This window comes from Artemia franciscana, chromosome 11, assembly GCF_032884065.1.
Source record: "Artemia franciscana chromosome 11, ASM3288406v1, whole genome shotgun sequence".
NCBI classification, from domain to species: domain Eukaryota; kingdom Metazoa; phylum Arthropoda; class Branchiopoda; order Anostraca; family Artemiidae; genus Artemia; species Artemia franciscana.
In genome coordinates, this window is record NC_088873.1 from 41,232,850 (window position 1) to 41,260,710 (window position 27,861).

At 35.5% G+C, this 27,861-nt stretch overlaps 2 protein-coding genes across 4 annotated transcripts in view; one reads left to right on the top strand and one right to left on the bottom strand.

The window, feature by feature from the left end:
• LOC136033229 (uncharacterized) overlaps window positions 1-27,861 on the bottom strand; it is a 197,456-nt gene that overhangs the window by 142,398 nt on the left and 27,197 nt on the right. For 2 of the 3 annotated variants that reach the window (XM_065713941.1, XM_065713942.1), the window contains exons 2-5: window positions 19,277-19,324; window positions 11,152-11,312; window positions 6,489-6,725; window positions 5,655-5,824 (exon numbers count right to left, since the gene is read on the bottom strand). In XM_065713941.1, coding sequence (XP_065570013.1) covers window positions 5,655-5,824; window positions 6,489-6,725; window positions 11,152-11,312; window positions 19,277-19,324 — 616 coding nt within the window. Of the gene's footprint in view, window positions 1-5,654; window positions 5,825-6,488; window positions 6,726-11,151; window positions 11,313-17,673; window positions 17,794-19,276; window positions 19,325-27,861 lie in introns of those variants that run through there. The other variant, XM_065713943.1, reaches the window with a different exon arrangement.
• Window positions 17,813-27,861, top strand: part of LOC136033230 (ERI1 exoribonuclease 3-like) — a 75,907-nt gene continuing 65,858 nt past the window's right edge. The window contains exon 1 of the mRNA XM_065713944.1: window positions 17,813-17,874. Within this exon, the coding sequence (XP_065570016.1) occupies window positions 17,852-17,874 (23 nt within the window). The 5' untranslated portion in view covers window positions 17,813-17,851. The remainder of the gene's footprint in view (window positions 17,875-27,861) is intronic.

Below are 27,861 nucleotides of genomic sequence, written 5' to 3' on the forward strand. Positions count from 1 at the left end.
TCTAAGACTTCTGCTTATTTTCCCCACCAAGTTTCATCCCGATCCCTCCAATCTAAGCGTTTTCCATCATTTTAGGTTCCCCCAACCCAAACTCCCCCCCCCCCCCAATGTCACCAGATCCGGTCGCGACTTAAAATAAGATCTTCTAAATATCAAAGTTCATTGAGATCCGATCACCCGTTCGTAAGTTAAAAATACCTCATTTTATCTAATTTTTCAGAATTAACCCCCCCCACAACTACCCCAAAGAGAGCGGATCCGTTCCGGTTATGTCAATCATGTATCTAGGACTTGTGCTTATTTTCCCTACCAAGCTTCATCCCGATCCCTCCACTCTAAGTGTTTTCCAAGTTTTAGGTTTCCCCCTCCCAACTCCCCACCAATGTCACCAGATCCGGTCGGGATTTAAAATAAGAGCTCTGAGACACGATATCCTTCTAAATATCGAATTTCATTGAGATCCGATCACCCGTTCGTAAGTTAAAAATACCTCATTTTTTCTAATTTTTCAGAATTAATCCCCCCCCCAACTACCCCAAAGAGAGCGGATCCGTTCCGGTAATGTCAATCATGTATCTAGGACTTGTGCTTATTTTTCCCACCAAGTTTCATCCCGATCCCTCCACTCTAAGTGTTTTCCAAGTTTTAAATTTCCCCCTCCCAACCCCCCCCCCCAATGTCACCAGATCTGGTCGGGATTTAAAATAAGAGCTCTGAGACACGATATCCTTGTAAATATCAAGTGTCATTGCGATCCGATCACCCGTTCGTAAGTTAAAAATACCCCATTTTTTTTTAGTTTTTCAGTATTAACCCCCCCCCCTCAACTACCCAAAAGAGAGCAGATCCGGTCCGGTTATGTCAGTCATGTATCTTAGACAGGTTTTTATTCTTCCTATCCAGTTTCATCCTGATCTCACCGCTTTAAGTATTTTCTAAGATTTCCGGTTCCCCCAACTGCCCCCCCCCCCCCAATTACGCTGGATCCGGTTGAGATTTAAAATAAGAAATCTGAGTTACGAGTTCCTTCTAAATATTAAATTTCATTGAGATCCGATCACCCGTTCGTAAGTTAAAAATACTTTTTTTTTCAGAATTACCCCCCCCCCAACTACCCCAAAGAGAGCGGATCCGTTCCGGTTATGTCAATCATGTATCTAGGACTTGTGCTTATTTTTCCCACCAAGTTTCATCCCGATCCCTCCACTCTAAGTGTCTTCCAAGATTTTAGGTTTCCCCGTCCCAACCCCCCGATATCACCAGATCCGGTCGGGATTTAAAATAACAGCTCTGAGACACGATATCCTTCCAAACATCAAATTTCATTAAGATCTGATCAACCGTTCGTAAGTTAAAAATACTTCTATTTTTCTATTTTTTTCTGAATTAACGGGCCCCCCACTCCCCCCCCCCAGATGGTCAAATCGGGAAAAAGACTATTTCTAATTTAATCTGGTCCGGTCCCTGATACGCCTGCCAAATTTCATCGTCCTAGCTTACCTGGAAGTGCCTAAAGTGGCAAAACCGGGACCGACATTTCAGTCCCGAAATGTCGGTCCCAGACAGTTCATACTGTCTTTCAGACAGTTCATACTGCAAACACCTTTTTGGATATAATCATTAATACAGTAAGACAATTGTTATTCTCTGGCTGGTCATTCAAGGTGTTAGCATCTCGCTAAAGTCAACCGTGCAAAACCTGTTTTTTGCATAAGATTATTGTTGATAGCAAGGAATGATCTAAGGTGATTTTAACTAGATCGTAATTATTGATTTATTTAATGATGGCGAGCGTCAGCAAAAAGGATTTTGGGGACTTTAAAGTTAGCATTAATGCCAAGCTGATGAAACTTGATAAACTTGATATAATTTTGGCAAACCAAAACGAATTGTCACTAAAGTTTGTGAGTTTGAAAGCTGATATTGAAGTCATAAAATCGGATGGAATAGAACGTGGCAATAGGATTCGTGAACTCGAAAGTCAACTGAATGCTCATAAAGCTTCCTGCGAATTACTTTCGAAAGAACTATTGCTAGTTGACTTAAAAAGCAGGAAAAAAACCTCATCATTCATGGTCTACGAAACGAAAAGGGTAACCAAACCCTGGAATCTAACGTGAAATCATGGATCAGTGATACTTTGGGAATTTCTAGCCCTATTACAATTGACAATTTGTATAGACTGGGGTCTAAAACAAGCAATAACATTACCACTAGGCGAGGCTCATCGAAAACTGAGACGTTAAAACCAGTTTTTCTTTCCCTTAGCAACGACAAAGATGTGCAATTAATTATGCGTAATGTGGGGAAACTTAAAGGGTCCGGAGCTCGCGTTGTGTCTGATCTTCCTCCCAAACTTAACGATATCAGGAACAACCTCCTTGCTAAGGCTAAAGGTCTGCGCGAAGCTGGAAAATGGGAGTCCTCCAGGATCAAACAAAAGGGAGCGGATCTATGGTTAGAAGTATGTCACCTGAACTCTGATAAGTGGATAAAATACGAAGACCAACATGAAGCTTAATAGTTATTATTGAACTCCAGTGAAGATTATAATGATTATTTAAAATGTCTATTATTCCTTTTAAGTGACAACAGTTGAAAGTTCTTCTTTTTTCTTTTCTTTTTTTTTGATGGGGTTTTGTCAAGATAAGTGATGATTTTTGCTGTTAGTATGGGTTATATTTTAATTTGTAGGGAGATAGGTATGTGTATGTGTATATGTGGGTATATATATATATATGTGTATGTATATGTATATGTATATATATATATATTTGTTTCTTTTTTTTCTTGTCGTCATCATGGTTTGTTTAAAATTTAAATACGATCTAGCCGTAATAATTATGGTCCTTTTTTTTGTCTTTTGTTGTCTTCTTTTTCTTTTTCTTTCATTATTTTCGAGTTCTCACTGGTTCAGTTGTTTTTGCTACTTTAAGACTCAGACGGTATGCATTTTGCGAAAGTTTCTGCTAGTTCGGATCATAATTCTGATTTTGCACATTGGATGATAGTTGCATTGGGGATAGACTGAGATACCTTGAATCTAACCCTTTTGATTTTTCCATATTCCAGAGCCATGATAAATTTTCAGGAAATAAGATAAATGACGGTGGGCTAATTAACTTTCCAAATTGTAAATATAAATTACCTTCCGAAGTTTCTGATCTTCCCAGTACCGGTGTTGTGAGAACAGGATTTTTAAATTGTAGGGGTTTTTTTAGTTCACAGGATGATCTTATTGATGTAGTTCATAAATTATCTTGTCATGTCGTTGGATTCTGTGAGACTTTTCTTACAGACCTGACTCCTCAGGTTGTTTTTCCTGGATATCAATTTATTCTTAAAAACCGATTGACTAGGCGCCAAGGTGGTTTAGCAGTAATAGTTAAAGAAGGTATCTCTTTTCGACGCATTGCAAATCTGGAAGGTTCTCATGAGGAAATGCTTTTTGAATTAATGGTGACTGAAATTAGTCTTGGAAAAAAAGATGTTTTTTTTTGCGTAGTATACCGACCGCCTTCTTCTCCAGTCAAATCTTTCCTCTCTAAACTCCATGATTTTTTGCATCAACCCCATTTTCAAAATAAAGATGTAATCCTTTCCGGAGATTTCAATATTGACCTTCTAGAAACTTCAAATGAATCTTCTGTTGAGTTATTGTCTTCTTGCTTTTCTGCGTGTCTGCTTCCTACTTGCCTGATACCTACAAGAATTTCACCTAGTTCTGTTTCTCTCATTGATAATATTTTTACATCTTTACCTATTCAAGCAAATTTTGCAGTTTTAAGTGATATAACGGATCATTTCCTGCTGGTTTCAGATTTAGCTTTTACTTATAAAATACCACAGGTAAGTAAGGAACGTCAAGGACGGTTAATAAATAAAATAACATTAAAGCACCTGAATGAAAGCCTTGGACTATTGGATTGGCAGGAGGTAATATCCACGGAGGATACAGATATGGCAACTGATAATTTTCTAAGAAATTTCAATTGCTGCCTTGATTCTAGTTGCCCATTTGTTACAATTAAAAGTTGCAGAGAAAAATTTCCTATAAGACATAATCTATTTCCTATAATTTCCTATTTTTCCTATTATAATTTCCATAATTTCCTATAATTTTCCTATTTCCTATATTTCCTATAAAACATAATCGCAAAGTTGAAATCTGTCACAATCATTGGGTGCGAGGATTAAAAGTATGACGGACTTATTATGACGGGTTTTCCAATATTTAAATAGATAACAAATAATTAGGTGATTTGTGTTTAATGTGTTGCGGGGAATTATTTTTTTTATATATATTTATGTTGATGCTGTAGACTTTTATTTACTTTGGCTTGATTTATTTTTATTTTGTCAGTGCTGGTTTTATTTTCGTTGTGTAACATTGTAACATTGTCAGTGCTCAAGTATGCCACCAGGCATATGCACTGGTTTGTCATATTTATTTATGTAATTGTTGCAAATAAAAAATTATCTACATTGAGCTTGGACAGCCACCGTGGTATTGGTTATAGCGGCCGGTTGTGGTCAAAATGCATTCAAAAAGGGTCGAAACGCAGATGATGTGGACTTAAATGCGGTTAGATTAGCTTAGAAATACATTAATTTTAAAGTTCAGAAACAATTTATTACTACGAATACTTAAACTCACCGCAGAACATAGCTACCTGACAGTAACACACCTACGCACGCTTCTCTTTCACCCTAATCTATTTAAGACTTCATCTTTGTTTTCTCGTGAAGTTACAATTCCCTTTAGATCTTTAATTATGACCTCTTTTTTCCCATTCGAGGATGATCGTTTTGGGTATATATTTGTTGATTCTATCAACCGTAGACCTGTTCTAGAAATGGAATTGGTGATATTCAGATTAAACTACGATAGCTATAAAAAGTAAGGAGCAACATTAAAACTAAAAATAATTAGTAGCTATCTGAGATATAAGGGGGAGGGGCGCTCTTGTCCCGTTCCTTCATCCCATTCGCATTGTTGTGAGGATAAGGTCTATTACAGTTTAGCTGAGATTCATTTAATCCTACTACATTGTTCGTTCCTACTAAGCGGATCGTTCTACGGTTGGTTCCTACTACGCGGATCGTTCTACGGTTGGTTCTTACTACACGGATCGGTCTGCGGTTGATTCCTACTACGCGGATCCTTCTGCGGTTGGTCCCAAACTGACAATGAATCTACGGTTACTTCCTACTTACAAAATCATTTATTTTATAGGTACTGTGCAGAGCATGGTAAACTACTTAGGGGGTTTTCTTCAGCTATAAGAGCACAGGGTCATCATATATCTCAGGCAACTTTATATTTTAAGCTATCTTGAGTTTGGAACTCGCACCTACCTGCTAGAGAAGTTTTCTATTCAGAAGCAGAAACATAGCTGAAATTAACAAAAGCATAGTCAAACGACTTCAGAATGTCGTCTCAAATACAGGCTACAAACTAGCTTAAGGCTCTAACACAGTCTTCCAAAATGTAATGATACATTCACAATAAATTAAAAACAGGAAAAATAGAAACAAAAGAAAAAAAAATAGAAAAAACAGGGCTAAAGCAAGCTGTTACTTCTGAAAAAGATTGAAAAAGAGAAAAAAATGCGTCCATATTAGAAAGAAGTTCAAAAATCCATTTTCGTTACCTGAGCAAGGGCAGTGATTGAACAGATGACATGGTATTATATGGTACCGTTGTTAGCCTTGTATGCTGGTGAGCGTGGCGACCTGAGCAACCAAGCAAATTCTTCGTTTTACGAATAGTACTAGAGCTAATTTTTGTGTAGTTGGTTTCACAATAGCCAGTGACATCAGCCTAATTGGAACACATATATAAATAAGTATAAAAAATTACTATATATTTACATTATTATAACAGTAAATGTAGAAATAATAAATGCTAAAAATATGAGAAGTAGATATAATCACGAGAAAATAGGTATAAGATTATTCAGCCAAAGTGGAACACTGCAATTTACAAGTTGCCCAGGTTTTTTGTAGCTACAAAGCTAAAAACTATCAAAAGGATCTTCCTATTTCATTCGAGCCTCTGGTTCTTCTATAAGGAGCAAATGAAAAACAGTATTTTATAACTTGGACAATGTGCAGTAAAATATTTTTTATCTACCGTGATGCTGATTTTCATGTGATGCTGAAAAATAATTTTTGTTTCTTGAATGGGTATAGCAGACCAAATAAACCTAGGAACTAGCCTACTAGTTCAACCTATCATGCGATGAGTTTTTAATGCAATCACAATTTAAGGTTCGGTCCCATCCCTCATCCACCTCTCTCCTCTCTCTCTCTCTCTCTCTCTCTCTCTCTCTCTCTCTCTCTCTCTCTCTCTCTCTCTCTCTCTCTCTCTCTCTCTCTCTCTCTCTCTCTCTCTCTCTCTCTCTCTCTCTCTCTTGCTACACTTTTGTTTTAGGAAACTTTAAGGACAATTGAGGGTTCATAGATCGAAATGTCAACTTTCTTACCTCAAGTACCGTCTGAGAGCTGGTGAAATCTGTCATTGAGTTTTGTAATGATGACAATATGCCTCTCTTTACGTTGAGTATCCATGGAAGCTCTGGTGCAGCACATATGGATTCAATCACACCATCCTGATAAGAGAAACGAAGAGGATGCTCTCCAAGCAATTTGTCAAACTCATTTGAACTTGGAGATGGAACTAAATAACCAGAGTTCAACTCTAGCAAGATAGAGTTTTTCACCTAAAAGTGAAAATATATATTTTTCGCTGTTTACAATTGTTTTGTTTTTACTTTTTTTAACATTTTGTCTCTTCTTATTTTCAAAACAGACATTTTTCTCTCTTTCTTTTTCTTTACCTAGTAGCAACCCCTTTTTTTTATTGGGCAATACAATGCACAAATAAACACAATTTTTTATTGAGTATTATTTTTTTCTAAGTTTGATATTAAATATCAATTTTTTTCCCGTATTAACCACTATTACGAAAGGTACTTCGATGTAAACACAGCAACAACAGAAATATAATACATACAAAAAAGATAGAAATAACAAATAAAAATAAAAAAACACATCAGCCAAGTTTTTGTAATAAAGTGTTCATTGAACTTTTTTTGTGTTTTTTGAGTAATCAAAAGATTTTTTGTTCTTTGAACTCTTCACTTTACCATAGTCTTTAAAGCCTCTTGACATCTGCTGTATTTTTACAAATTCAAATTTATGGGTTAGTTGATTCTAGACTTTCGAAATTAAAATATATGGATATTTCTTGCTTCTTTGAATGGTTGTGTTTTATTTTTTCATATTTTCAAAAGCCAGTTTTTGCCTTCTATATTCCTTTTTTAACTCGTAGTTGTGGTTTTAACGTAAGTTTTTTTTAGTAAATAATTAAAATTTCAATTATTACCTAGCTATAAATTGGGGGAGGGGTAAGAAGGGCAATTTCCCCCTAGATTTAAAAAAAATATACTTTCATGGTAGTTTCATTGCAAGAAAAAAAAACAATAAAAGTACCTTTTATCTTAAAATTAAAAAAAATAGTAAAAAAACATTCATAGAAAATACATTTCCCCTCCTTCTATTCTATGAACTGGTGCCCCAGTAGTCACGGTTTAAGCCTCAATTTATTTATACATAGCACAGTTTGTTAAAATCCTAAGTTTTCATTATCCTTTGAAATTTATTCATAGTAAATATAGTTTAACATAGTAATATAAATATAGTTTAACTATAGTAAAGCATAGTTTATTCATAGTAAATTTACTTTACATTAACACAAGGCAGAAAAGAGCAATGCTCTTGAGTAACAAGATTATTTCATTTACTTGTATTTCACCCAAAAACCAAGAAAACAAGAATTCCCGGAACTCAAATTATTCCTGAATGTATAGACATCAAAAGGTACACTAAACTTTCTTATAAAAAAAAGAAGCTAAAATTCTAGTTAATTGACTTCTTGCTATCTCGGAAAGGGTTTAGGTTAGGAAAATGAAACTTTCAGGGACGGGTCTACACTCTAAAGCAGTGGTTCCCAACCTTTTTCGGTCCGCGTACCCCTAGTCAAGGCCCAAAAAGTTTGCGTACCCCTTTCTTGAGAATCGTTGTTTTACTTTTTTCTTAACTAAAATCAGATTTTCAAAAACACGAGATTTATTGTCCAATATGACGGTGCTTAAATGTACGTACAAAATCAATGAGAAACTTGAGGCTGCTTTTTTGCTAAAATATTATCAAATCTTGGCTCGATGTCACTAACGCAATTATAAGGTAATTTTGTACACTCAGTCTGTTTCTGTGTTTGGTTTTGATCAATGACATTGCCGAAAATGACACTTCACAAAGGTAAGTGGATCCGAATGGTAACAAAGCAGACATGGCGATTTCACTTAGTTCCTTGTATTCTCCTTTCACCTCCAGCCAAAACTGGGAAACAGTTACATTTTGGAATTTCAGTTCTAAGGCGCGATCACTGGCAAGTTCGATCAGATTCTCTGTAAGCTTGTCACTAAGACCGGAGCTTGAGGTCACGTCTTCAACAAATGGATTTTGGATCCAATCCTGCGTTCTATCTTGGTTCATAATCGATGGGAAATATGACACAAGTTCATCTCGCAACTTTGTCAGATGCTCCCGAATACAATCACAGATTGTGTTGAGGTTATCAATTTCACTATCGTCCGCAAACTTGTCAAGGGTCGGGAAGACACTAACGCTGTTTCTTTGAACCTTTTTAAGCCAGAATTCCAATTTCTTGATGAAAGCACACATCTTTGAATCAGGGAGAGTTCGTCCGTCCGGAAACCTTGCATTGACAGATTCAAGTCATTCAGTTTGTCGAAAATATCCGCAAGATAGGCCAGCCTGCAGACCCAGTCCTGGTTTTCAAAAAGTGAACTGAATGCAGATTTTTGCTCCAGAAGAAACATATGAACTTCTTGTCGAAGCTCAAAAAGTCTGTTTAAAATCTTCCCACGAGACAACCAGCGAACTTCTATGTGCAGAAACAAATGTTGATGTTCTGAACCCATCTGTTGGCACAGCAACTTGAACATCTTGAGTTCAGTGGTCGGGCTTTGATGAAGTTGATCACTTTTACAGCCTCGTTGAGGGTCTCGTGCAGAGTGCGTTCATCCTTTTCGATGCAAGAGCTTGCCTGTGAATGATGCAGTGCAACCACTTCACCTTTGGATTTTTCTTCCTTATCCAGGCCATGAGCCCATTATTCTTCCCTGTTAGGGCGGCAGCTCCATCACTGCAAACTGATAGACACCAGACCCACAAGATGCCCCCTTCTGCGAAGAATTTGTCAATCACCTTGAATAGTTCTTCTCCTGTTGTTCTTGACTGTAGGTTTTGACAAAACAGAATATTTTCTCTTCTGTCAGAACAATCTTGATATCGAACAAAGACGATCACCTGGGCTTCACCTGACACATCCGTGCTTTCGTCAAGCTGTAACGCAAACATCTTCGTCAACTTTATTTGCTCAATAACCTGCATGACAATATCGCTTGCAATGTCTTCTATCCTTCTTAAAATGGTATTGTTCGACACAGGTATAGACTGAAGGGCAGTAGCAGTTTTCGTGTCAAACATTATTTCACTGACTTTCACTAGTGCTGGTAATATCAGACATTCGGCGATGGTGTGCGGTTTTTTCTGTTTCGCAACTAAATATGAAACAGCATACGAAGCTCGGAGAGCCTTTGAAGAAACTGATGCCACTTTTGCAATTTCCAAACAGTTACTAGCGAATGCTTCTTGTTTACGCTTGAAAAACTCTATGGGCTTACCGACATGAGAAGGGTGCACAGTACTGAGATGCCGGTTCATATGCGCAGGTTTCATGGAACTGTTGGCCAAGACTTGACCACAAAGAACGCACTGTGCATTCACTGGATCAGACGTTGTCGCACTAAATCCGAGCCCTAGGTATTCTGACAAATATCGACGCACTTTGACCGATGATTCGTCATATTTCTTCTTCTTAGGTGCAGGTTCAGAGTTTTGGGTACCATCATTCGGCTTCTTGTTATTCCTGATCAGGAATCTATCCATCTTTGTTTGCAACCACAATTCACGAACTTCGTGTTTCAACAGATGACAAGATACTGAACTCGCTGAGTTTAAATCGAGACCTTACAGCTATGGAGAAAAATTAGCATCGAGACCTTACGGCTATGGAGAAAAATTAGCGGGTTACTGAAAGCGAAAGTTTGAAAATGAGTCTGAAATAACGTACAATGGGTTATGTTATCTGATTTTGAGGGAAATGTTGGAACTGAGTCAGAAACAAGTTTTAAAGATGTAGACTAAATTAATTTTGGGACCTTCGCGTACCCCCTGCGAGGGTTTCGCGTACCCCCTGGGGTACGCGTACCACCGGTTGGGAACCACTGTTCTAAAGTATGTCCCGGGAAGGTATTTTAAAGTACCCACTTCCACTCCTTCTCCCTCTAGAGGGCTCTGGAATTTCCCTACATGACAGGTCTATACTTATTGAAATTTTGACAAAACAACATTTTACCTTAATTTTCAGTTACTGGTTGCTTTTTCTCTGACTTTAGTTCAGAAAAATGCAATTCCTGTTATTTGAATAGAATTTTGAGCCATATCAATGTTGTTTTTTTTTGTTTCAAAATTTAGGAAATGTATTTGCACTTCTTTAAAACCTTATAAAATGGGATTGAGCAAAGTTATGAAGCTGAAAACAATTTTGTCGTACTTCAATTAAGCAGAAGATCTATTTTGCAAGGTTTCACTTTTATAACACACATATATTTAAAGGTCATCAAAGGTCAGGGCCCTCTAGAGGGAGGAGTGGAGGTAGGTACTTCAAAATACCTTCCCGGGACACACTTTAGCCTCTAGACCCATCCCTGAAAGTTTCATTTTTCTAACCTAAACCCTTTCCAAGATAGCAAAAAGTCAATTAACTAGAATTTTACCAAAAAGAAAACATACGATTGATCTGGCCTTTGAGGTCAGATAATATTTGTCCACAAACAAGTTATGTTTGGATCTGGTTATGTTTGGAAAAGAGAGTTTTAGGTTCATCGCCATCTAATATATACTGGAGAGCCTATCCCCCTTCTAATATATATAACAGAGGTGATAGTGGCAGCTACAATAAATTATACAACAGGCATTATAAAAAAAAAGACTTACCCTTAGAATAAGTTCACACTCAGTTTCAACTTGAATTTCAACATTTGCAGTAATTCTTAATTGAGAACTTCCATCATTCACCCCTTGCAGTGATGTTATGCTATCAGCAACATAGTCATAGTTATAGACTGTTCCAGGTTCATATTTTACTTTTGATGGTTCTACAAGATAGGAATAATAAGAAAATATTTTAAAAACGAAAAGTAAAACAATGATTTTATATATATATATATATATATATATATATATATATATATATATATATATATATATATATATATATATGTCAATGATTTTTTTTTCATCAGAATTGTGTAAGGGGTTCTTGTTATATACACCTAGAGATATATAAAGCAAAAGACTGGCTATTATAGATTTTTAAAATCAAGAGACATTATTTCACGTCTTTTAGTAAGCAAAATTAAAGATTTTTTAGCTATCAATAGATAAAATTATTCTAATAAAATAACATATAGTAGCAAAGATAATATTCTTTGAATGTTCTTTAATTGACAATATTTTAAAAAGAGCTGTTTAGTAATTTATTAAAAAGAAAAAAGATTGAGAATCAATCATAATGATGGAAATCTAGCATAAAAATAGACAAATAATTAATGTAATTATTGAATAAAGGAATTTTTAATTTTCTTCTTCTTTCTACTTTCTAATTTTCATAGTTATTTTATAAGCAAGCAAAGACACTTAATGAGATTTATAAATGGAAACACAAAAAACAAAGATAATAAACAGAATAAACACAAGATAATACAAGCTGCTTTCTTGGATGCAAGGGAAAATTAAAAATATTGCATAGGGTATATAATTAGTTGATTTTAGAATTAATTAAAACTTATTTTAATTTATAAAGAGACACTCCATCACAATTTTTAAGAGACATCAGGCAGAGGTAACATTTGGAGAAGAATCATGGGAACAGTCCTCTCTTAAAGGTTAAAAGCGCAAGGAAGTATGTTAAAAAAGAAAAAAAACTTATAAAACATTTTTGTTAATATTGCACCCCTGAGAAAACACTTAGAAATCCCCCTGCCCCCCCGCAAAGAAAAATGAACAGTAGTCTTGGTACTATTAATGAGCAGCTTCTTAGGTTAAAAAAATTTTCACAATTCAATCTAAGGGCCAAATTAAGACCAGAGATGTGTTTTTTCTGTGTTCTTTTTATTTCTACCTTCAATACCTCTCTACTTCTGAAGCTTAAAAGATTGCGTAAAAGGTTGATTGTAACTCAAACAAAAAAATTGGAAGTTTGGCTTAAACAAGTGGTTTCCGAGAGTTGGACTTTTTTTCAAACCAAAAAGGTTTTTTTTCAAAATTAGCACTTTTCTGGACCATAAATTAGACTGGAGGTTCATTCCTAATAGTTTCAATTATGCTTTTAGCATAGCAAAACAATTTCCAAAGTTTAGAGTCCTGGTGTATTAGCTCCATTCCTAAGAATTTCATTGAAGTGGTACAGCAGGAGTTTTAAAGAAGCCATCAAGCTTGCTTATAGCTGAGAAAAATTTCATAGCAAATAATGTTTGGAAATTAGGGGAAGATTTAGAGCAAATTCTTGTGGGGGGGGGGGGGGGGGCAATTCAAAAAGGGTATCAGTAAGCAAAATCTTGGGGAGGAGGCCATTGTAACAAGGGTGCCAATAATTGACAAAATTGGCAATCTTATTTAAAAAAAGGAAAAACAGAAAAAAAGGAATGAGGGCACCAGAAAAAATCTTGGGGGGGTCCCCCACCCCCTGGATCCGCTGGTGTTTGAAATTAGGCTAAAGTCACTGAAAGTAATATTAAAGCTTCATTATGGAGTATTCATGATACAGGATTATGTTTCTTATCCACAGCTAAGCAAACTTGTAATTCAATATCTTTCTGCTAATTTGAAAAGTTGTTGAGCTAGGTGAATATTATTTATAGGAATAGTCTTCTTACCCATAAAGAGCTAGTCTCAACTGTCCCTCTATCCAGGATAATACTTCTCTCTATATTTTAATAGGCTAATATCCTAGAAAAATTGGCTACAAATTTAAGCAAAATCCAAACTTGGCTGAAAGCCCAGCTCAATTGTAGCAACCACTTTACCATGGCCTTGAGCCCAAAACAAGCCCTCTTGAGAAAAAGGATGTTGTGGTTTAAAAGAGAATATTTCTTTTTTGGTATTTTGATATCATCTTTAAATATCTTGCTGTTTCCCAGTAGAAGGGGAGAGCATGTCCCCACCCAGCAGGAGCATGATAGCCTATGCAAAATAGGTTAATATTCAATATAGTGTGCAAATCAAAAAGGAACAACAAGAAAAATGTAATTAGATACTTTATTCAACGGTCTTTTCAAATATAATAATTTCTACTATGGCCACAAACAATTATTATATATTGCATCATGGCCCTCCCCTTCCAAAGGGGACAAGATATGTCCCTAGGCTGTATTCAACAGTAGGCTGGCTTTATTAGCTTTATTTCAAATCAGTTCTTTATGATAACCAAGCACAAAAACAATGACAAATTTAAAAAATCAGCAGGGTTTGGCACACAGTTTAGCGCTATGTCTGGCCACAATATGGAGGGGGGCTGGCAATGTAATTGTGATTGAAGCAATTATTATATTTGTAAGGCACACTAAACAGAGGATTGATTGATATATCCCTTTTTGTTAGACTTATCCATGTTTAGATAACTGCAGTAGTTAAAAGAGGAGTAGGAGTAGTTAGAGGAGTAGTACTGCAGTAGTACTACTTAATGCATGGAAATAAACAGGATGGGGCTTCCTCTCCCCAGAGATCCTAAATTTCACTGAAATTCTGGGGTCTTATAAATTAAATCATTAAATAATTTTATATCCCCCCAAAAAATAACAAATTGGTCCCCCTCCCCTCCCGAAAAAAAATACTAAATACACATTTGAATTAATTTCCCTTTTAATACCTATTCCTAATGTGCTAATTACTACTTTTGAAAATATGCCCCAACCCCCCTGTCCCCCCAGCAGGACTAGATATACAAAACTTCCTGATTTCTCGTTTTTCTTTTTTATTTCAGATTAAATTTATTTGGCATTATGAGCCAAATAGGCTACTGGTGACCAATAATTACAAAAACAATATAAACAAAAAAAATTCAGAAAAGCAGCTAATATAGCCTAGAGCTATACTTTGCCCTGTTAGGTAAAGCTGTAGTGCATTTAGAATGGCAGTAATTACTATATTTGGAATCAGCATTAAGAGGCTTATCAGCTGGTTTGTTCATCTTTTGGACAGCCAGATTATCTGAACATCAATAAAATTACTTTCTTTTTTTATTATCTGATTTCTACCCTAGGCTAGAATAAAGTTGAATCAAAAATTTTCTACTCCTAGTAGCCAGCTTCAAACCTAGTATAACATTGAATTACTTAGGTGAAACAAATTGAATTAATTTTTTTTTTTAATGGGGTAAACCTTGAGTGTTTTTTTCCATTGCTTAGCATTAGTTAATTTTCCCCAAATTTGGTAAATATATACAAAAGATGAATGCACTAGCCTACTTGATTCATTTTTTATGCTCTTTCTAAATATAACACTCAATTCACTTACATATACTCCCCCCCCACACTTATGTTATATATACCTTCTATGTACAGCCCATAGGCTAATATATTTTTAAATATTTAGTGGGGTAAATTTTTAGTTGTTTTTAAGTTTTTCAATTAAAATACAACTAAGTAATTTTCAATATTAATTTCAACCAAAGTTATTTTTTTTAATTTGGCATGGCAAGAAATTGGTGCTAGGCATCATTAGACATGATGTTCATAAAGGAAGTTATAAATTCTACTCACCTGTTTAAGTAAGAAGCAACACTATAGCATTGCCTCTAGTAGAAAGCCATAAGGCTTCATTGTATTATTATATTTTTATAATTAAATTAATTATCATGAAAACTTCAGAGGGGGCTGATTTGATTGCAAAATGAAAGTTCTAATGTCTTTTGAAAGAGTAAAAAGTGATCAAACTATAACCAGTCCTTTCCCCCAGGCCCAACAAAATTGCCAGGCAATTTTGTCCAAAATAGTTGAAAAGCCAAAACTATTCCTTCAGTGCTGACAAAGCCCCCCAAATCCTGAGCAAGGATTGTAAGTAATGGAATACAACCAATGTTAACATAAAGTTTTTATGGAAGGGATGGTTGTACAAGCTTTGGAGGAGGCTCATTTGATATGGAATCAAAAGTTGTAATTCCATTTTTAAGAATCAAAAGTGATCAAAGGGCAAACAGCCCCCACCATGTCCTCCCCCCCAAATGCATCAGATCAAAATCTTCAGATAGTCATTTGTAAAAAATAGGGTAAATTTGTAGTTTGCAATACAATTTAGGAAGGATGAAAGTGGATCTCTTTCAAAATTTTATGACTGCTTCTGGGACAAATTCTATTTTGGGCCCTTAAATTGCCATTTGTAGCTGATTCAGGAACGGTAATTATTATTTTCCTTAGTCTTAATAGTAAAATGCTATTTTGAAAACACATTTGCAGAAATTTTTAAATAGGGCTAGAAACCCCTCAAAAATCATGTCAGATTTACTGTGTTGTCATTTACAGGGGTTTCAGAATCTTTAATAGAATCTTAAAATGTGCTTTCTTAATAGCATCTCACTATTAAGACTAAGAAAGCCAATCATTACTATTCCTGAAGCAGCTGCAAATGATAATTTTTCTCACTAGACATTTTTTTTATTTTTTATTTCAAGCTTCAGGCATTAATGGACTATTTTACCTTTTAAAGCCCCATTAAGGGCTCAAAATGGAACTTACCTCAGAAACAATTATTGAACTATGAAAGAGCATAAGAAGAGGCATCAAGTGATATATTCACTAATAAATTGTGTTGTAGACTACAAACTTACCCAACATAATCTAAAAGTCAAATAGAAGAACCATGTCTCCAGTGTTGAAAACCCAATTATGCACTAGGCCTAAGTCACATATGAAGATAAACTCTAGACTGAGAAGATATCTGACTTAATATGGGATCTATATTGCATAACTAGATTGATGTAATGAGAAAATATATGGTAAAGTTCTAGTTTACTGACTTCTTACTATCTTGGAAAGGGGTTAGGTTAGGGAAATGAAACTTTCAGGGATGGGTCTAGAGGCTAAAGTATATCCCAAGAAGGTATTTTAAAGTACCCATCTCCAAAAGGTAAAATAGGCCTTTAATAATTTCAGGGCTCTTAGTTCTGAAAATGCATTTCCTATTATTTGAGTAGAATTTTGAGCCATATCAATGTTTTTTTTTCAAAATTTAGCAAATGTATTTGCATATCTTTAAAACCTTATAAATTGGGATTGAGCAAAGTTGTGAAGCTGAAAACAATTTTGTTGTACTTCATTCAAGCAGAAGATCTATTTTGCAAGGTCTCACTTTTATAACACACATATTTTTAAAGGTCATCAAAGGTTGGGACCCTCTGGAGGGAGTGGAGGTAGGGGTAAGATTCTAGTTTAGTGACTTCTTGCTATCTTGGAAAGGGGTTAGGTTAGGAAAATGAAACTTTCAGGGATGAGTCTACATGCTAAAGAATATCCCAGGAAGATAGTTTAAAGTACCCATCTCCACTTCTTCTCCCTCTAGAGGGCCCTGAAATTTGCCTACATGACAGGTCTATACCTATTGAAATTTTGACAAAACAACAATTTACCTTATTTTCAGTTACCAATTGCTTTTTGTCTGCCTTTAGTTCTGAAAATACAATTCCTGTTATTTGTGTAGAATTCTGAGCCATATCAATGTTGTTGTTTTTTCAAAATTTAGGAATTGTATTTGCATATCTTTAAAACCTTATAAATTGTTTTTGAGCAAAGTTGTGAAGCTGAAAACAATTTTATTGTACTTCATTCAAGCAGAAGATCTATTTTGCAAGGTTTCATTTTTATAACACACACATTTTTAAAGGTCATCAAAGGTCAAGATCCTCTAGAGGGAGAGGGAGTGGTGATGAGTACTTCAAAATACCTTCCTGGGACATACTTTAGCCTGTAGACCCATCCCTGAAAGTTTCATTTTCCTAAGCTAACCCCTTTCCAAGATAGCAAGAAGTCAATAAACTAGAATTTTACCAAGGTAGGTACTTCAAAATACCTTCCTGGGATATACTTTAGCCTGTAGACCTATCCCTGGAAGTTTTGTTTTCCTAACCTAACCCCTTTCCAAGATAGAAAGAAGTCACTAAACTAGAATTTTACCAAATATATTGATAGACCTGTATGTAGGAGCATCAGAGGGAGGCTCATTTGAAACCAAATTGAATAGTCTAGTATCTTTAGAAGACCATATAAAATGAGTCAAGTTGTGTATTAACCTTGTCCCTTTATCTTGTATATATTTAATGTAAATTGAAGCAATACACTTCTAGGAGTGAGATATGCAAGCATATATGATTGTTTTAAGATAGTTTTCAGAACTTGTTAGTTTAACTGTTTTCTAGTAAGGAGCAAAATGTTACTTAAGAGGCTTCAATAAAATTTAACAAAAAACCTTAGATGAGCATAAAAAGACACATCCAGTGGTGTCTTCACCTTCTCTACAGCTAAATAATTGAACAGAATAAAATTGAAGATGATAATTGTTTCCGTAACATGAGATTGTAATTCAAAATTTTTGCTTCTTATTTGACATCTACGTCATAAGATCGAAAAATATGTTAGTATATTAGATGTTTTTAAATCTTTTAACAAAGTAAATATCTTTGACCCTATTATTAATTTGGATTATGTTTAATTTTTCGTTTGGTTAATATATACTGAATGAAAACTTTGGCAATATTTAGCATTTGTAAATCATTATTTCATTTGCTCGTTTTTTCTAGGTAGCGCTAAAAGCTTTGAAGATTTTTTACTTGACTTTTAAATAGACCATTGAAGTGTTATTCCCAGATTTATCGTAGTCAGTGGTGTCAATACACGGAAATATAGGGGAAGGGGGTCAAAACTGTATTTTCAAAAACTCAAGAGGAATATTTTGCGTTATTACTCAATTTTCAATTGAAATACCGAAAGAAGGGTATTTTTCAAAACCAAGGAGATGCCCCCTTTCCCTTCCCTGGATTGACTCCGCTGGCCTAAGGGTGTATTCCAGAAGTCGTTCATTATTTATGATTTATTATCTATTATTATTTATGTGTCAAGATAACAGATAGCACAAAATTATAAGTAATTTGACTTACTAGAAGTCCAGAGAGGACAACAATGTTAGCCCCTTCATGCATTAGGAATCTAAGTTTGTCGTTATCCACTATTTTAGGCTGAAGTTAATGACAAAAATTATCAGTAATGATGATTGAATTTGGAACACACTCTATAGTTAGTTTTAGCTCTATATCTAAGCATAGTTCATTTTAACGATTCTAAGAATGAAAGAAAGATAAAAATTAATCCAAAGGGTTTATTTCAAAACAAATAGCCTACGTTTAATAGAAGCTTATTAACATTTGAAGTTTATTTAGAGGACACTGTCAATAGCCTACTGAAATACAGCTTTAAATAAAAAGATAAAGGTTTTCAAATCATTATCTTGCGATTTAATTTTTCCACTTTTGTAATACAAGTGTAAAGAATAATTCAAGTAAAAGCATTTGCAATTAATAAACCTCGACTTTTTTTTATCGACAGATGTAATTGTGGCGTGGCTCAGGAGTTGTTTCGTTTTCAAAACCTATTGGAAACTGAATATATTGGAAACCTGCTTTGCTTTGGGCTAATGGGAGATAATTCTTGGCTGAGAATTTTTTTTTTGTTTCAGTCTCCTAAAAAAAAAAATAATAATAATCAGTTAGTCCTTGTTATAGCATTTAACCTTATAGTAAATTTGGTAATATCTAAAAGTCCCTTCTTCATAAAGGCCAAACATAGTTTAAGTTTTCATCCAACAATAGACTCAAAAATATAACGAAAATGATTTAGGGAAGAAAAATCTTTCCTAAAATCGCTCTACGTTGATCCCTTTTTTACTTTTTTTTTTTTTTTTTTTAAATAGAATATAATTTTCGTTATCTTGTATTGTGCTCGTAGTAACTAAACAGACATCTTTATTTGAAACAATTTTGGCACTTTAAAAAAAAAAAAGGCAAGTTTACAGTTACCTTTGCAATAGCTTGAACATTTCTGGGCAGTTTTTGCATGCCAGGGACCTGAAAAAGAAGATATAATTGTCCCATTGTTCAGTATCGGTGTATCATAAAGAGATAGATTGAGGAAGACAAATAAAAGATAAATTCACTAACATAATGAGTATAAACACGACTTACCTTGGTTATAATCCTTTTTTCCAAAATAAACCTTTACCAATAATGTTTCGAAATACCAGTTACCTGTCCTGGATCAGACTTTAAAATTCCCTATTGTTTTAATTATTTTGGAAAAAATATTTTTTTTTGTTGGGGGAGGGAGGACTAAGCCTAGTATCTTTTGAAATATTCTCAAAATGGGTCTATCTCATTGCTCCATAAAAAGTGTTTTTCAAAATTGGTAGGGGGGTCACAGGCCTACTTCCCCTGAAATTGACGTCAATGAATCCGATTATCTGAATTTTATTTAAACTTTATTGTTGACTAAAGAGTTCCTCAAATAAATTCACGGAATTGTCGTCAACGAAAGTTACCTTTTGGTCAAGATACATTTCTTACATTTAGACTGGAAAAATTCTACTGCCACCTACTACTATTACTAACAAATCACCGCAGCACCAAGCCGTATGAGACCAACACAGTTACGCATGCTCCTTTTCCATCCCTATCTATTCAAAGCCTCCCTCTTTACATCCTACCAGGAAGTTCTCGTTTCCTTTAGATGTTTCTTTATGACATCCTGCTTCCCCAGAGGAGGACGAATTGCTTTCCGTTTAGCCCTAGACGATTGGCCGAAAAGTACAATTTTTGGCAATCTGTCATCCTTCATCTGCAGAATGTGCCCTAGCCATCTCAACCTTTCTTTCGTTATAGCCCTAGAAAGTGGGATTGAACAAGATTTTTCGTCCAGCCTACTGTTTGAAATACAGTCAGTCAGCTAGGTACCCAGAACAATCTGTGGGCAATTTCTTTATAAAGCATTTAGTAAATTTTCATTCGCTTTTTGCAGTGTCCATGCTTCAGAGCCATATTTGACCAATGTCATCACTGTACCTTCCAATATTCTAATCTTAGTTTGCAGACTTTTCTTCCTATTCTTCCAATTTTTTTTAAACAGTGTTTAAAACACTCTTAGCCATGGCTGTTTTACTTTTAACATCTTCACTGCTCCTACCGTCTTACAAATAATACTACCAAGGTAATTGAAGCTGCCCACCTGATGAATCTTTTCGCTACCCAACGTCACCTTTTCATCTTCACTTATTCTTAGCCTTAGTGACTTAGTCTTCTTTACGTTAGTTTTCAAACCTACTCTAGCACCCTGAACTTGCAAAACCTCTGAAAGCTCATTAATTTTGCTAATACTTTAATCTAGGGTGCTTAAATCATTATCAGAATCTAAGTCCAGGATAGTTTTTCCACCCCATTTGATTCACTGGTCTCCCATTACCTTTCCTGTGCTCCTTAAGACAACTTCCATCAATATATTCCATGTAAAGCGGAATAGAACACAACCCTGCTTATATCCTAATTTAATACAAAACCAGCTGCTAACCTCGTTTCCTACCTTATCCGCATCAGTGTTATTCTTGTAGATATCACTAATCGCTTTTGTCTGGTATACCATACAAGGATAAGACCTTTGCTAAATCTCTTCTATCAACAGAATCGAACGCTTTTTCATAATCTTTAAAACTGAGGACCGAAGGTGCTTAAAAACTAAGACACTTCTCAGTAATTAACCTAAGAGTGAAAATTTCGTGGACACATCATCTACATTTTCCAAAACCTCATTATTGTTCTCTTAAAACTCTGTCTACAGCATCTCTCAGTCTAAAAATTATCATATTACTAAGTAAATTGGTACCTACTGAGACCATACTAATGCCTCGATAATTACGAAACTCACTCATATCACCTTTCTTATACAGTGGTTTAAATAAGGTTTTTCTAAAATCGTTAGGCACTTCCCCTTTTTCAAAATCCTATTCATGATCTGCAGTAACTTATTTCTAACCTCACAGCCACCATATTTAAGAAACTCATTTACCGCAATATCACCACCTGAAGCCTATTATTTTTTAATCCTTTTAGTGGTGCCGCTAATTCCTCTTCGTAAAGCAAATCTTCCTTCACATCCAAGGTGTCACAAACTTTTTCATTTTCCTCTATATCTGTTCCTGCAACTGTATCTCTTCACACATTCTTCCACATTCAGTCTTCCACATTCTCAAAATGTTCCGCCCATCTTTCTTTAGCTCTTTACTTGTAAGTAATTTTGACCCCGTTCCTATCATTAACTAGGAAACGTCCGGATTTACTACTGCTTCTCAATTTATTAACATGGCAGTACACTATTGTACTATTATGCCATCTAGCTGCATCTTCCAGATCCTCGTCTATTTTACCCATGGCCTCCACTTCGCACCTCCTTAGTTCATATTTTAATGCTTTCTCCACTTTATTTACGTTCTTTTTGTTTTCATATGATCTATCACTCAGATAATACTTGTGCAAGCCCCTTCAACTCTCTATTAAACATAAAGTTTATTCACTAATATTCCTAGCTGCAGTCTTAACTTTTTTCCCTTCAGCAACTTCACAAATTGTTTTTCTAAAATTATTGCAACCATTTTCTACATTGTCAAGTTTTAAACTCTCAAGTTTAGTATTCAACTGCTCCTGGAAATATCCTCTCAAATTCTCATCATGGGGTTTACCAACATCATAACTTCCCGGGAGGTAGTTAACCTTCCGAAACACTACTAGATGGTTATCTTTACTTTTAACATCAATAACAGCACTCCTATATACCCTATTATCTTGTATTGATCCTGCCAGTCTTCGGTTTACTATAACATAATAAATAAGGTTTGCTGTCTTACCACCATGTGAATACCATGTTAACGTATGGGACATTTTTTTTACCGAACACCGTTACTGGATTGTTATAAAATTGCAAAAGTCTGTAGCCTTTACTGTTTTCTTTTGCTACACCACGCTAAAATTTTTTATTGTTTTAAAAAGTAGAACTGTGACAAAGATTCAAACTTTAGCGTAAGGAGCGTGGCGTTGAGGAGGGGACAGCCCCTTTCATTTACAGAATTATTTCTGTTCGTTTTAATTTTTAACATCGCTCCTTACTTTCAGTTACTCCTCAAGTGGGAATAGAGTTGGAATAGAGTTGCAATGAGAGGGAATAGAGAATCCTCCGAAGATGGCATTTTGCGTCACAATGCAGTTTAACCCATTACTAGGAGAAGGTTTGCAACTCAAGAGACGCGTGGACGGTCGGTGGGCCCTGTTGACTGTATATTTAAGGAGCCTTCTTCCTCCTCCACCAGTATTTATGGCCCCGGGCGAGGGCTCCCTGGGGATACGCTGAGTGGCCTGGGAGAGGCCTCTAAATAAAGAAGAAATGTGTAGGAGATAGTATTCTTTCATTTCAAATCGTTTACTATAAAGTCCTATGCTTTAATTAATCTGAAAGTCAAGTGATTTAAAGCCAGTAGTGAGGCATTCTGCTTGTAAACAAAAAATAGAAGCTAAAATGTGATCATAGGGAGGGGCATTGTAAATAATTTTGTCTATATTTATCTTCACTGACACTGATATTTAGCCTCAATAAAATACATGAAAATTAAGCATGATTTTATCACCAGAATAAACCTACGAATTTATTTAGTTCCTGCAATTCCCTTAGGAGTTTGAGACATCACTATACGGGCTCGAAGCCTTAGATGTGGATAGCATAGTAAATGAGGTTTTTAAAAATGGTGGTAATGAAGTTAGAGATAAATTATTTAATATTATTAATATATTTTTGAAAAGGGGACCTACCTTGTAATTTTAGGAACACTTCAGTTCAACTACAAGGAAGGTGTTAAGAGTGAGTATAATAATTGCAGTCTGATGACAATTACTTAGTCTGATGACAGTGGTTGGACTAAGAGATGTTGTCGATAAAGTTTTAAGAGAAGAACAGTGGGGTTTAAGGAAGGGGAGAAGATGCGTCGACCAAATTATCATATTAATAAATGAGAAATTTCTGAATCGCCAATCCCCTGTTTTATTAATTACGAACATGCATTTGATTCAGCTGATAAAAAAACTCTATTGATGGTCCTAACCTAGTATGGTATACCAGATAAATCATCGGCATCAAAATAGCACAGCCTATTTATAGAGTGAAATTGACAGAATGTATTTTTTATTATTATTTTTTCACCAAGACATTTCATATGAAATGAGTTGTCGTAGAAACTATAGAAGGAGCTCGTTCAGTTGGAAATTAAAAAAGTTGTGGTGCCATTTTTATGAGTCAAAAGTTGCTAGAGGGAATTAAGCCCCGCTCTAATGCACTTTTTTCCCAAAAAGATGTACCCTTAAAATTCAGATAGTCATCATGTTCAACATAGTCCAAAGGTCCTAGAACTATGTCTTTGGGATGACAACCCCCCAGAGCCCTTAGGGCGAAGGCTGTAAGTTAAACAGTTCGCTCATAGTTCGCATATAATATTTTTTTATTTGGAAGGGGGACTTGTTTGATCTTTTATGTCTAAATTGTCCAAGTGCATTCAGATGAAGCTTTCAGTGAACGTTGAGCTAAATCAAAACGCACTATGTCCATGCGGTTGTCAAAATTAAGTAGGCTATATTAAGAATTACTTAGATCCTTAAATTGGAACCTTTAGGGAATGATGAGGGGGATGATCAATTGACCAAAACACAATATGTGCACGCTACTACTACTACTACTACTGCTAGCACTAATACTGCACTACAACTATTATTTCTACTGCGCTTACTACCAAGACTGAGTATATTGAGGTGAAATTTTAAGGAAATATTGAGGGGGAGTTAAACTAGACCATAACACACTATGTGCATACCGACTGTCAAAAGAGTACATCAGCAATATCGTAGAAACAGAATAGCATATTAAGTAGAAACTTCCTAGGAATGATGAGGAGGATGATCGACTGGCCAAAACTGACTTAAATCAAAATACACTATGTTCATATGGTTGTCAAAAGGACGTAATCTATCTCAAAAATGACTTAGAGTAGTAAGATGGGACTTTCAGAGAATGATGAGGGGTGATCAATTGACCAAAAGGCAATATGTCCACACTACAACTACATACTTCTACTACTACAACGACAACTTCTGCTACTACTACTTCTACTGTACTGCAACTTTTATTTCATCTGCGACTACTATTAAGGCTGAAGATATCAAGGTAAAAATTCCGGGGAATCTTGAGGGGGAATTTGAGCTAAATCGAAACATACAATGTGCATACCAATTGTCAAAAGAGCACATCAGCAACAGCGTATTAAGTTGAAACGCCCTGACATTCATAATGGGGGTGTTTAACTGACCAAAAATCATTATGTGCATGCTAACACTACTACTAATGTTACTGCTAGTACTGTTACTACTGCTGCAAATACAACTACTACTATCACTGCTCTTACTACAACTATTATGACTACTAATACTACTGCTAAGGCTAGGGTATGAAGGTGAAAATTTCAGTGAATATTGAGCGTAACTTTCAATCTTTCCCCAGGGACTCTGGGGGGCTATGTCAACCCCAGATACATAATCATTTGGCCTTTAGACTATTTTGAACAAAATGGTTATTTCAAAATTTGTATTGAATGTCTTTGAGGGGAAAAGGGGGTGAAACTGGGGCTTGTTACCTTAGGATTACTTTGGACTCATAAGGGCACTACAAATTTCAATTTCGTTTAAATGTACACCCTCCGAAGTTTTATGTGACTATCCCTTCCAGATGAAGTGGCTCTGGAAAACAAGAGAAAAGAAGGGATCAAAGCCCTGTCAACCTTTTCTATAGGCAACGCTACCAGCGCTGTTGGTTATCAGGACAACTAGTAGAATAGGTTGCCAGATTTTATCTAAATTTGCTCCGAAATAAAAATAGGCCTACTTGCCGGTTCTGTGCCCTTTGAGAGGTCTTTTCTGTGCCCTTAGATCTCTCTTGAGAGATCTAGCGCAATAATTATGCCTTTTATGACTTCATTGGGGGTGGGGGAAGGGAAGGGGTTACCTATATTCTTGTCATCGGCTTGTCTACCGGCATTCCAACCAAACTTGGCTGGAAATGAGATACATCGTCTTATTTGGCATTTTGATGTCTGGACACTGGATGGAGTCACTAATTGTTTTTCATTAAGGGATTTACCAGAATATATTTGAATATCAACCTCATAGCCCTGACACCGAAAGTTAATCCTTTGCTAAAAGTGTTAGTCAATCTAGTTAATCGTATGCTACTTAATTTATTACTGAACATCTCTTTGAAGCTGGTTCTGTAGGTTTAATGAGTTAATCATTCATGCCATAATAAGAAGAAAAATTAAAGGTTTTTCTGAGTCTTTGTGCTTATGCAAAAGCAGATCGTTCAATCGTTTTATTCTTCACATATATGCTAACAATGTAACTTGTTATGCTAGCAAGGTAGCTGGTTATGCTAGCAATGTAACTGGTTATGCTAGCAAACTAACTGGTTATGCTAGCAATGTAACTGGTTATGCTAGCAATGTGATCATGAAATTGTTCGAGCAGTCAATGGGAATATATAGTTTCCGTGAAAAATTGCTAAGGTGAAAGAATATAAGATAATATATACATTAAATATATACAATTTTTTCCCCAAATCTACTGAAAAAAGTAATCGTAAAAAAGAAAGAAGAATAGAGGCCAGATTTAGCCAAACGCAGTAGTTAGAATTAACAGTTTACCCAGTCATACTCACAGCTGTATCCAGGGTGGACAGGGTTTATACCCCCCCCCCCCTAAAAAAAATCTCCGACTAGCAAAAATGTAAAAAAAAAATGCACATAAACAAATTACTAATGCGTATTTCATAGTTTTCTTTGTACATGCTGTGCGAAAGTCCAATTAAGCCAACGATAAGATAAATTGGAGCCAAAGCTGGGCAGACATGTCCATTTTATGGCTAAACAGGAAACATTAAAACCCTTATCTTGTGTTAGGCCAGCTCAATCCAACCAAGCTTAGTGCTTTCCAAGCATTCTAAACCATAATATCAAACAGTTCGTGGTAACGAACTGTAGTAAGGAGCGACCCGGCTCAATAGTAACCAAAACTTTAAAAAACGGAATTTTGATTGCAATAGTTACATCAAAAGAATCGCATTTTAATGCTGATTTTAAACATATAAGTTTCATCAAATTTAGTTTTGGCCATCAAAAGTTACGAGCCTGAGAAAATTCCCCCTACTTTATAAAATAGGGGGAAACACCCCCTAAAAGTCATGGAATCTCAAAGAAAATATCACCAACAGATTCACCGTTTCAGAGAATCCTACTGTACAAATTCCAAGCTCCTATCTACAAAAATGTGGAATTTTGTATTTTTTGCCAGAAGACAAATCACGGATGCGTGTTTATTTGTTTGTTTGTTGTTTTTTTTCCAGGGGCAATTGTATTGACCCAGTGGTCCTAGAATTTTGCGAAAAGGCTCATTCGAACGGAAATGAAAAGTTCTTGTGCCCTTTTAAGTGATCCAAAAAATTGGAGGGCACCTAGGCCCCCTCCCACGCTCTTTTTTCCCAAAGTCTTCGGATCAAAATGTTTAGATAGCCATCTTATTCAGCGTAGTCGAAAAACCTTATAATTATGTTTTTGGGGACGATTTACTCCCCCACTGTCCCCGTGGGAGGGGCTGCAAGTTACAAACTTTGACCAGCGTTTGCATATAGTAATGCTTATTGGGAAGTGTACAGACGTTTTCAGGGAGATTTTTTGGTTGGGAGGAAGGGTTGAAAAGAGGGTGTTATGTGGGGGAAACTTTGTATGGAGGAATTCGTCGCAGGGAAGAAGATTTCCATGAAGGGGGCGAAGAATTTTCTAGCATTGTTTAAAAAACAATGAAAAAATAAATAAGAAAAGTTTTTTTTCAACTGAAAGTAAGAAGCAGCATTAAAACTTAAAACGAACAGAAAATATTGCGCATATAAGGGGTTCACCTCCTCCTAATACCTCACTCTTCACGCTAAAGTGTTTTTAGTAATTTCAACTATTTATTCTACGGCCTTTGTGATTCAGGGGTTATTCTTAAGGAATAAGGACCAAATTTAAGCTTTAGTGTAAAGAGCGAGGTATTGACGAGTGGGCGAACGCTCTCATTTACGCAATAAAAACGTACAAATATAGAAGTTTGTTACGTAAGCTAATTCATAAGTTATGTTTATCTTTTACTAATGAAAACATTCGTAAAAAACTAAAAATTCTAGTTGCCTTTTTAAGTACCCAAAACATTAGAGGGCAACTGGGCCTCCTCCCCCTGCTTTTTTCCCAAAATTGGTCGATCAAAACTATGGGAAAGCCATTTAGCCAAATAAATAAATATGCAAATTTCGTTTTAATTATTCATCTTTGGAGAGCCGAAACCAAAGCAAGAATTAACTAAAAAACGTTCAAACAGTCCGTGGTAACGAACTGTAGCAAGGAGCGACCCGGCTCAATAGTAACCAAAACTCTAAAAAATGGAATTTTGATACCAGTAGTTACATCAAAAGAATCGCATTTTAATGCTGATTTTAAATA